We start from the raw sequence: 11609 nt of genomic DNA on the forward strand, positions 1-11609 counted from the left end.
TTACTTTGGAACTTCTTAGGGACCCCATGGCCTGCCTGTCCATCAAGGTGGAAGCTATAGCTGCTACCTCAGCCTCCTACATCCAGGCCTCAGTAGGCCTTGAGCTGCCTTCCCCTGGGGGCCCAGAACACCAGCGCTGAGTGTGACCCTGAAGGGGGAAGGGCAGGCATGGCTGGGTTGGGGTGAAGCAAAGTGGGGAACAGTTCCTGCAGGGCAGAGTCACCAGGCCGCTAGACCCAGAAGGTTCTGGATGAGTCAGACAATTGAAGCAGCATGCTGAGAACGGGAGGATCAGAACCAGGGACTGAGCACTGGTCCTGGCCTGCCCTGCAGTCCCTTCAGTTAAGGAATAGAGGCACAGTCACCTGCAGCCGCCAGAGGTGTCAGAGAAGCTGAGTTCTCTCACAGGCCTCTGAGTACTTTCAGGTTCCCAGAGGATGGGACCGGCTCTCAAAGGGTTTCCTTACTGGTGCCGGCAGGAACGCGAATATTCCGGAGACACTTGTGCCCTCTTCTTGTCCACCAACTATTGAAATCATGGATGCCAAGAAACTGGAATTTCCCCCAAGAGTCTGATGCCCAGTGTAGAAGGTTGAAGTCCGGTGCCAGCTGGAGGGGGAGCTTTTCTCTTGACAGATTTCAGGTTTCACACAGTTCTGTCAGATTGTCAGACCATCTTGGAAGAGACTGGAGCTGAGACAGCTCCAGATCAGTGATGACCTGGACCACACCTGGACTAGGACTGCCTAGTTCTTGCCCTCAGTATATTTCAGAGATGGGCTTGGTCACTTGTTCCTCTCTTAATGTGGCCACGGTGATTAAATCTCCTTTAGACACCTTTTTTTAGGACTTGCCTCTGTCATTGGCAGCTGAGGATGGTGGCTGAGCCTGTCTTTCGAGCTGCTAAAGCTAGCAACAGACTTAAGTAGGGAGGACCCAGAAGTACAAGGGCTCTGCCCTCAGAGGCAGATGTCAGCTTGCCCAGCCTGGGAAGCTGAGTTTCCTGGCCTCAAACGGCCTGTTCCTGAATTCCTACCTTGTGCTGAAGGACAGGGAAAGACACACTTTTGTAGAGAAAACTGACAAACCATCCCTGAGTGTCTAGGAGCCAGACGGTGTCACCAGGGTGAATAAAACAAAGCTATAAGTGGCCTTTTTCTCCCCCAGCAACAGGCCCTGGGGTTCTGGCAGCAGTCACCTCTTATTGGTGCCAAAACTGGGCCAGATGCACCTAGAAACAGGTGGCCGTAGATGCCGCACCAGCTGGCTCTGCTCAGAGATGCCCGAAGCCAGCCGTGATTCTAATGGAATGTCTGGTCCCGTGACTCAGGGAGCACACAGCACTTTGCAGACACACATGGGATACAGCTGGCCCTCCTCCCCGCTGAGCCTGATGCAGGGTAGGCAGGGTGGATACTGCTCTGTCCCTGACAATGTCAGAGGCCCAGCTGGAAACAGGCAGGTCTATGACCTAGAGCCTGAGAAGGCGTGTAACAGTCAGCCCTGGGTATCATCCACAGAGACGGAGTCAAAACACTATGGGGGTTGTCAAGGTCAGTCTATGCACTGGCAGCCCTAGTGAGCAAGGCTTAGTCACCTGTCCTTAACAGGCCAGTTTAACAAACCAGCAGTAACGAGATGTAGAGCTGGGGAGCTGACTTAGTGGGTGAGAGCGCTTGCTTTGCAAGCCAGAGGACCGGAGCCTCAAGGCAATAATGTCACCTGCCTGGCAGAAAAGATACCAGCTGGAGGAGGGCTTGTCTCCTGGAAAGAGGTTTCACATAGTTCAAACAACTTAATCAGGCCACTTGGCAGGACGAGACTGATATCTAGACAATGACGGGTCAATGGTGGGCAGGACCACATCTTGACAGTGGCTACTTAGACATGCATGTTCTTGGCCCTCTTTAAATTTTGATCTCGCTTCAAGACCACGAAGTTGGACTTGGGGGAGACAGGGCTTGCTGGCACTCTTTGTCCCTCTCCCCAGTATGGCCACATTCAATAAATCCCCTTTCCTGCTTTCCACTTTAATGTGGCTCTTTTCACCGGCTTATTGAGGATGCATGGCCAGACCTGCCTTGGGGACACAGGTTGTGACTCTCAAGTTAGATAACAATAAACACAGATACAGAGACAAGGTAACTGACACCCTGCTCTGACCTCCTCACATTCACACACAGACACACATACACAAACACACAGGCCACATACCCACACATACAGACACACACACACAAACACACATATACAGATACACACAAATACAGAGATACATGCACACACAGACACACATACAAAGATACACATATACACAGACACACAAAGACAAGAGTTACATACAGACACATGCACATAGATATATACAGACATACAAACACAGAGATACATGCACAGACACATACAGAGATACACATATACACAGACACACACACTCATACAGAGATATACAGACACACATAGACACACAAACAGAGATACATACAGTGGCTGGAGAGATGGCTCAGAGGTTAAGAGCACTGATTGTTCTTCCAAAGGTCCTGAGTTCAATTCCCAGCAACCATATGGTGTCTCACAACCATCTGTAATGGGGTCTGGTGCCCTCTTTTGGCCTGCAGGCATACATGGAAGGAATGCTGTATACATAATAAATAAATAAATATTAAAAAAAAGACAGAGATACATACAGATATACACTCAGACATACACACAGACAGACACACACAACACTTAGAGATACACACATATGCAGACACTCACACACATACAGATATATACACAGATACACATACAGGTAGACATAGACACACACATGTTAAAAGCAGGAAGGGGGCATGCTGGCTAACACAAGTCAGCAGACTAGAGTGGACAGACGTCCCCTGGTGGTGGGGGCAGTAGAGGAGGAACTTGATCTGATGTAGGGACGGTCAATATGTCGGTGGGAGGGTTCTTGTTGGACTGACGGAGCAGCATGGAGACCCAACATTAGAGGGATCACTTTGAAGAGAATTCTCAAGAACCAGTTCTCAGCCTTCTTCCCTGAGCTCTGCACCCTCCTGTTCCCACTGAGAATGTTCTCTACAAAACCCATTCTTGCTTTGCCAGCTGCCCTTCTGCGGCTCTGCATCAAGTTGCCGAAGAGAAAGGAGGTCCAGAGACCCATGAAGGGTGCTCATTTCTTCCCATGAACCTTCTGTCCATGTGCTCATCTTGAGAACACCGCCTGAATTCTTCTCCTTCACATTGCAGAGGCTAGCATGTAGCTTTCTCAGCCCTCAAACCAAAGTCCTAAAGGCATCCCCTCTGCATTATCAATTCCTCTTTATCCTGAGATAGCAGAAGAGGCCAGCACAACCAGACCCACCTTCCCCACTCCGCATGACCAAGTGAGGGATCTATAAACTACAGGCACCTTGGCAGCCCGCTCCCTGTGGGGGCATCTCAATCAGAGAGACGCCCAGGGAGAAATCGAGAAAGCAGAGACCTGACGATGGGGCCGTTGACAGTTGGTGAGGCAGCACAGCATTTGGGCAGAGACAGGACTGGTCTGGATGCTAGGAACCTGGAAAAGGCAGTGTGTTTGACGGTTCCAGTTCTCCTGATGAAGCTGGAAGTGTGGGCTAGTGAGCACCAATGTTTCTCATGTAGGGGACAGAAATGAATTTGGTAGGGGGTGGGGGGAGAGCCAGAAAATGTGGTAGAGTTAATAATAGCCTCTAAAGGCTTCCTAAACCCAGAACAGTGAAAATGTTGTATTACCTGAAAAAAGAGATTTAAAATTACAGACCTCTGGGGAAAGAGATGTAGCTCAGTTGGTAGAGAGAGATTGACTTGAGGCCCTGGGTTTGAGTCCCACACCACAGAACCCAAGTTTGGTCATGCATGTCTGTGATCCTAGCATTTGAAACAGAGGATCAGAGTTTCAAGGTCATTATCAGCTACATAGCACGTTCCAGATTGGTTACATAAGACTGGGTCAAAAAAGAGAGAAGGATGCTGGAGAAGACCCAAATTCTGTTCCCAACACCCACGTGGTGGCTCACAAACACCCGTAACTCCACTTCTAGGAGTTGTGACACCCTCTTCTGGCCTCCAAGGCTTCCTGCACACACATGGTGCACACGCTCAGGAGCACACCCATACACATACAACTTAAAATTAAATAATTTTTAAAAATAATTTTTAATAGATGAAAGACCTTAAAACTAACTGGTTTATACTGGATTTTTGTCTGTGAGTTGAGCAGAGGGGAAAGTGGACTCTAAACTAGATGCTGCTGTGGTCCCAGGTGGCAAAACTTAAAATCAAGACACAGAATGATCCCACTGATTTCCAATAACCTGTGTCTCTTAAGAGGTAAATAACATTTATGGGGATGTGAAAATATTTAGCAACCAAGCTAAAATTCACAATCAATTAAAAGTGCTCAGTCATGCAGACAAAGCAGGAAGACACATCCCATAATGCAGGGGAAATCAATCATTTAAACTGACCCAGAATTGAGCCAGAGCGTGGATTGAGAGACAAGGGCACAGATAGGGCTCTATAGTGCTCTGTGTGTACACAAAGCTAGGGGGAAGATGGAACAGAGACAGGGAAAAGATAGAAAACCTAAGCCGACCCAAGGAGATGGAAACCACACAGGCTTAGGTGAGAAAATGCATCTTACACAATGAGAAGCAGACAGAGAAAATGAAAAACAGAAGAAGTCATAGAATGGAACACTGGGAAAAACAGGTGAAGGCTGTAGTGTTGGCCCAGCAGCTAATAGCACTTGTTGCTCTTACCAAGAACTAAGGTTCAATTTCCAGCACCCACATGGGAGCTCACAGCCAGTCGTGACTCCAGTCCCAGGGGGCTCGAAACCCTCTTCTGACCTTCAAGTGCACCAGGCACACAAATGGTGCACATTCACGCATGTAGGCAAAACACTCGTAGACATAAAAGAAATCTTTAAAAAGAAAAAGTGACAACAGAAAGGAAGGAAGGAAGGAAGGAAGGAAGGAAGGAAGGAAGGAAGGAAGGAAGGAAGGAAGGAAGGAAGGAAGGAAATACAAAAAAGCAAGAGGACCCAGGTTCAGTTCCCAGCACCCTCATGGTTACTGTCACCCACCCGTCACTTCAGTTCTGACACCCTTTTCTGACCTCTGCAGGCATTCTTCACATGAACACATGTGTAAATACAGGCCAAACATCCACACACATAAAATAAAATAAATGAATAAGAGACCATACAAGCTGTCAGAAAAGTTCAAGTGCCTTCATGTATCTCTACACCCAAAACAGAAGTGGGGTAATAAAAAAATGCTTGAAAGAAGTAACCCATTTCAAACTTTAATAAAAGCCATAAACTTATAAACAAACAGAAACCCAGGAACATCAGTGGACAGCAAGTACAGAGAACACAGGGGCTCATCTCGCTACTGCCATAGGGTGGAGATGTTCAAGGAAGCCCGACCACAAGAACAAAGTGCACACAAAGGGACAAAAGTCAGGATGATAACAGATTTCTCATCAGAAATAGTATGAGCTGTGAGAAACTGGAGCAACGTCTTTAATATATCGAAAGGAGGAAGAGACATCTAGAAGTTATACCTTGTATTGAATCTGTGGTTTCAACGTGTGCCCCAAGGTTTCTGGTGTTGAAATCTAATCCTTACTCTAAGTATTAAGAAGGTAGAAACGGAGGGTCTCAGTGGTAAAGGGCTTGCTGTGCAAACCCTGAGGACCTAAGCTATCTAATCCCAGCTCTTGGAGGCAGAGCCAGGTGGATTTGGGAGCTCATTGGCCAGTAGTCTAGCTCAAATGAAAAGTTCCAAATTTAGAGAGAGACTCTGTCTCAAAAACTAAGGTAGAGAGGGGCTGAGGCGTCCAGGATGACTCCACAGGGTGAGGGATGGAAATGCAGACACAGCTCCTCTCCTGTGGTGTACAGACAAGGAACACGGAAGCTCACACACCAGACAACAGCAGAATGGTGACTTAAACTACAGGACGTTTAGCCAGAAATGCAGAGGGGCTGAGAGGAACCCCCAGGAAACCTGGGCAGAGGCAGGTGAATGCACCAAGGGGACCAGAGAGAGGGGCTGGAGGCAGGCGACAGCCAGGGCGTGAAAAGAATCAGTGTCACAGAGGGGACTTGACCGGGGGCTGTGACTGTAGATCTCACATGGATCTCACTGACGCCCCCGTTTCAAGTGGCTGGCGCCGCCCTGATGAAGAGTGATGGGAAACGACCATGGGGATAAAACCCACAATGCAGGAGGTAGACTCTGGGGGGCAAGAGAACCAAGTCCATATAGTGAATAAAATCTGCTAACACCTAAAATGGCCGATTGTGATGGGAAGGAGAGAGTTGAGAAGCTTCTGGAAGCCAGGTTCTGTGTGTGATACCTTTTTAGACATCTTCCCTAGTCAGTTCTCTGAGCTGTCAGGGAGGGGGGGAGGCAATTCTCTCCCCCTTCTTCCCAGTATCTCCATCACTCGGTTAGACCAGGAGACTCCCCCTGGCTTGGCCTTCAAGCCTTGGTGCTTGAAGACTTCAGAGTGGCATGGCCGAGGTCTCAGAGAGCACAGAAGCACTGGTTTAAAGCTGCTTCTGTTATGCTATCTTGTATTTGCTCCCAGAGGCACCAGTGCCTCTCTGGATGTTCCCTCTCATTGGAAGGAACAAAGCTTCCCCTGCAGACAATGAACCTGGCTTTGTCCCTAGGAGTGTTCCAATGCACTTCATGTGCCTTGAAAGTCTTTTGAGCTCTCTCCTCTCCTTCTCTTTCTCCATTCTGAAAAGCTCAAGGGCTGGGAACATGCCCACGTCACACTGGTAGCCAGCACAACCTACTACCGATTCACAGCTGTGGTGGTGGGTAACCTTCACCCTGGCAGTTGGCAGGCACTCTTGGCTCTCGGTAGAATGACGCCTTGTTCTCACCAAAGATCCAGGGCCCAGAATTGGGCTGGCACCAGTGAACTTGGTACTATTGCCCAAGTCACATGCCCTGTTTTTCTCAAACCCTGGCCTCTCAGTGGATAGGATTTGGGGGAGTTTGGAGCCAACTTCAAATTTCAAATACCAGGGGTTGGTTCTATATATTGCGCCAGGCAGTGCCCAGAGGAAAAAAGTCTAAGAACCTTTAGAGACAGTTTCTATGCCTCGTGTGTGTGTTCTTTTGGTCTGACGACAGGGCTGTGATGGGGTCAAGCCTAGAAACCACTCTGAGGAGCAGACATTGATGGCGGGTGACTGTGAAGCCCCCTTGTGAGCGTGGAGACTTCGACTTCAGTCTTTGACATGAGCAGTTCTTGCTCTTAACCACCGAGTCATTTCTCCAAATGGAGAGAAAAAAAATGTTTAGGTAGTGATGGCTGGAAAGATGGCTCATGGGTTAAGAACAATTAAAAGGGCTGGCCAGGTCTGGGGGCACACCTTTAATTCCAGCACTGCGGAGGCAGAGGCAGGTGGATCTCTGAGTTTGAGACCAGCCAGAGCTGCATAGGTGAGACTTTGTCTTTAAAAGAGTGCAGTTCCCAGCATGCACCTCAGGCAGTTCCCAGATGCCTATAATCCATTCCAGCTGCAGGGAATCCAGCACCCTGACCGCTCAGGCACCTGCACTCACCTGCACCTTGTTACACACATACATCTCATTTAATAAGTAAGTTACAAATGCTCTTAAAAGTTAGAATGAAAAGGCCGGGAGGGGCTTAGCAGGTAAAGTGCTTGCCTCTCAAGCCAGAGCATCTACGTTTAATCCTCAGAAGCCTCCTTTTAAAAAGGCAAAGTTGGTGGTGTGAAACAGAGAGATCCCTAGGACTCACTGGCCAGCCAACCTATCCCATCTGGTGGGTTTCAGATGAAAGACCCTGCCTCACAAACAAAAACCAAATACAACCCGAAACAAGCCAAAACCCAGGGTGGGATGGCTGAAGAGAGGGCTTGGCAGGCAAGAGCCCGTGCTGCTCTTGCAGGGGACCCAGGTCTCTAGCACCCCGGCCGCCCAGCTCCCAACCGCCTACGACTTCAGCTTGAGAGGATCTTCTGGCTCCTGAGGGCAGCTGCACGCATGCGCACCTACACATAGCTATACGTGTATGCATGGCACAGTGGCACCGTTGCTTCTTGTGAAGAAATGATTTTACAGAAAATATCAGAATCAGAAAACACAGCCAATTCCTTTAGATTCTTCTAGATCACCGTGGAGAGGGGAGGGGGTGGTGTGAGGCAGGGAGAGAGCAGTGGGGACAATGGCCTTCCAATAACCATCCTGACTCTCATGGTCTAGAAGGTGAGTATCGGAAGGACAGACGGCGTCCCGGTGCAATCTCAGATGTTCATGGTCAAGGCGATGAACTGGAAAGAGAGAGAGAGACGAGGGCTTACCCTTCCAAGTCTGGTCTAGCACGGGAGTAGCCTCAGTTTATGTCACATGTCCTCTGCTGATCATTCTCCCTACAAATTTGGACTTCTGACTCAACATGAAACCATTTTTTAAAAATATTTAAATTAAAACAAATTTGGCAGGTGTGTTTTGATTTATATAAATTAAAATATATAATTATTTCATGTATGTAGGCATGCCTACAGTTGATATCAGGCATTCTCCTTCCTACCTTATATTTTGAGACAGGGTCTCTCATTGAACTTGGAGCTCACTAGTTGCCCATACTGACCAATGAGCCCCAGAGATCCACCTGCCTCAGGCCCTAGTGCTTGGATTACAGAATGTGCTACCAAAGGCGACTTTTTACATGATTATGGGGGCGCGGGAGGGGGCGCTCCAACTTGGGTCCTCTTGTTTGTACAGCAGGCACTTCGCACACAGTTATCTCCCCAGCCAGGTGAATCTTTTTTTAAAGGCTAGATGAACTTTGAGAACAGAGAGATGACAATATTTTCTCTGTGTTGAAGGGGGCAGCCTCCCAGAGACCTCCTGGGCAGGGCAGCTTGCTTTTTGGTGACCCTCCCTCTTTCAGATAAAGGTGAAAATCCACAGTGGAGCTGAGGGAAAGAGAAGCAGGCAGACAGCTCAGGCTCTTTGTGAGAAAGTGGACCGCTACAGAAGCAGCCGGAAGTGTTTCCTTTCTTCCACCCAGGCTTGCTCACATTTGCATGGAATGTTCTGTTTCCTCCACGTGTGCTTGCTTCCCTGGGCAAAGCATGAGCGGATGCGAGTGCAACAAAGACACCCACAGCTCAAAGGATTGCAGCACAGGTCCTACCGACTGCCGAGCCAACGGAAACACCAGCCTCTACGCTGTAATCGCCCAGTGTGAGTGCTAGCCCTGCCGGGGGTTTGGGGTAAGGATTACAGAGTGTTCGTACTCTGCCGGGCCCTAGCTGGGGTCCGCTTGGCCGTACCTCGTTTATGTTGAGACAGATGATGTCTTTGTTCTTTATCCTGAGAGCCTGGAACACCCCTGGTGGAAGGGAGGGAGTGTCACATTGGATGGAGACAAGACCCTGGACAGGTTTAAGGGTTCCTGGACCACTGGAAAGTCTGTGGGTAGCTGCGCCCTCTAATGGAGATCAAATTCCCTGCCTGGCAAGGTGGAGACCGTCCAAGGGGCTTCAACGGGCTTCAAGTCCTGGCCCAAGAGACCTGAGAAATGACTGTCTTCTCTGGAAGCCAGGCTCCCATTCCAGAAGAGATACAGCCAAACGTTGATTAACGAGGAGGAGGAGGAGGGCTGTCCCAGAGCAGCAAGGAGAGAAGGGAGACTCCACAGATGCAGTATGGACCTGTTTGGATGCTGAGTCTACCAAGCAATGGTGACGTTCTTTCACTACCCTGGACACTTCACTATGGACTGGGCAACCCATAGTGGTGAAGATTAGCTAAGATTTTTTTTCCAGGGGTGTAAAATGCATGGTGATTATAAAGCCACAAGGATTGGCTTTATGTTTGTTTGCAGCAGAAGGGACAGAGGATGGCTGAGCCGCCCTGGACACACTGGCCACTCTCCAGGGATATTCGTAGGGGGAGAGTATGACAATGAACCACCTCTTTAGAGTACGTATACACAGGCCTTCCTACTCTCTGGTAAAATGATCGAGTCTGTGTCTAGGCTTTCGGAGGGACAGCAGCAGGTGAGGGGCAATGTTCTATGAGGAGACTCGATCTGAAATGGGGCCTTTCCTCAGTAAGTGGCATGAGCCCTGCCTGCTTACAGCCCTTAGCAACCTGTAGGTGTGTGACAAATGGCAGCCACAGGACATAGTCTCCTACAGCCACTCATATTCCATCTCTCAGCTGAGGACAGAGCACAGTTATCTTCACAGACCCCACGGTGCCCCTCTGTGTCCTAGATCTACCATATTTTCCCCGGGTTCGTTCGTTCTTTCTTTCTTTCTTTCTTTCTTTCTTTCTTTCTTTCTTTCTTTCTTTCTTTTTTTTTGTTTTTTGTTTTTTGTTTTTCGAGACAGGGTTTCTCTGTAGCTTTGGAGCCTGTCCTGGAACTAGCGCTGAAGACTAGGCTGGTCTCGAACTCACAAAGATCCACCTGCCTCTGCCTCCCAAGTGCTGGGATTAAAGGCGTGCGCCCACCACCGCCCGGCTCCCGGGTTCTTTCTTATATACCCATAGATGAGGGCTGGAGACCCGGAGCTGGGCACTGCATGCCCCCAGGGGTCCAAGGACACTTTCAGCTCCCCTGTCCACTTTTGGCTCCCTTGCACACTCATGGTCCCCTGCACACTCACTATTCCCCTGCACACACATGGTCCCCTGCACATTCACTACTCCCCTGCACACTCACTACCCCTCCCCCGCACACTCACGGCTTGCGTTCTCCAGCCGCACCAGGCAGTTGAGGTAGTCATCAAAGCCCAGCTGGAGGCTCTCGTCTGTGTACCTGAGGATGATCAGCTGCAGGAGATGGCCACTTAGCTGAAAGCCTGCAGAGGGACAGGAGACCCAGGACCTGTGATGACCGAGTCCCATAGTGAACCCACAGCTTTGGGGTCTCCAGAGTCACAGAAGTGAGTTTGTGTGTGTGTGTGTGTGTTCATGTGGATGTTCATGTGTGAGAATACGGGCGGAACCCGGGCCTTGTGTAGTGTGGTTAGTACCTTGATGGCTGAGCCATCGCCCCAGTCCACTGGTATTCTCAAGACCCTTAAGATCCAGGGTGTTGTAGCTATCTCCTGAGGGGGATACCACCCTCAAGGAGGGGTGCTGTGTAGGGACTCACTCCTCACATCATACTAGAGAGAGGTGGCATGCACACTGGAGGCCAGCGCGGCCCTGGAGATGCCCTCGCGACCACAGGACATGGCTCCTCTTCTCTGGCCTTTGTTTTTCTCATTCATCAGATAGTCTGGATGAGTTGGAATTCCATCTGGGTCTGACTTCATTGCTCTGCTTCTTAACACATGTTTTCGGGAGTGGAATTCATTCCCCGCTGTAACTCCAGGTGTGTGCCTGTCTGCATGCGCACAGGAGCATTTGGAAGTCCATGGGTGTCATGGCCACCCTCGTCCCGCAAGGATGACGTGACCACCGGAGCTCTTCTCACTGCAGTTTATTCCAGAACCTTTTTCACTTTCTCTCTCTCTCTCTCTCTCTCTCTCTCTCTCTCTCTCTCTCTCTCTCTTCTTCTTCTTCTTCTTC

The 11609-nt window shown here is 49.4% G+C and overlaps 1 protein-coding gene across 3 annotated transcripts in view; it reads right to left on the bottom strand.

Annotated features, from left to right (window-relative positions):
* Positions 1 to 6931: 6931 nt before the first annotated feature.
* Positions 6932 to 11609, bottom strand: part of Capn9 (calpain 9) — a 30886-nt gene continuing 26208 nt past the window's right edge. For all 3 annotated transcript variants that reach the window (XM_050147044.1, XM_050147043.1, XM_050147042.1), the window contains 3 exons: positions 10778 to 10894; positions 9359 to 9417; positions 6932 to 8350 (listed from right to left, as the gene is read on the bottom strand). In XM_050147044.1, coding sequence (XP_050003001.1) covers positions 8324 to 8350; positions 9359 to 9417; positions 10778 to 10894 — 203 coding nt within the window. In that variant the 3' untranslated portion in view covers positions 6932 to 8323. The remainder of the gene's footprint in view (positions 8351 to 9358; positions 9418 to 10777; positions 10895 to 11609) is intronic.

This window comes from Alexandromys fortis, unplaced genomic scaffold, assembly GCF_014885135.2.
Source record: "Alexandromys fortis isolate MF-2015 unplaced genomic scaffold, M_Fortis_MF-2015_v1.1 scaffold_12, whole genome shotgun sequence".
In the NCBI taxonomy this organism is placed as follows: domain Eukaryota; kingdom Metazoa; phylum Chordata; class Mammalia; order Rodentia; family Cricetidae; genus Alexandromys; species Alexandromys fortis.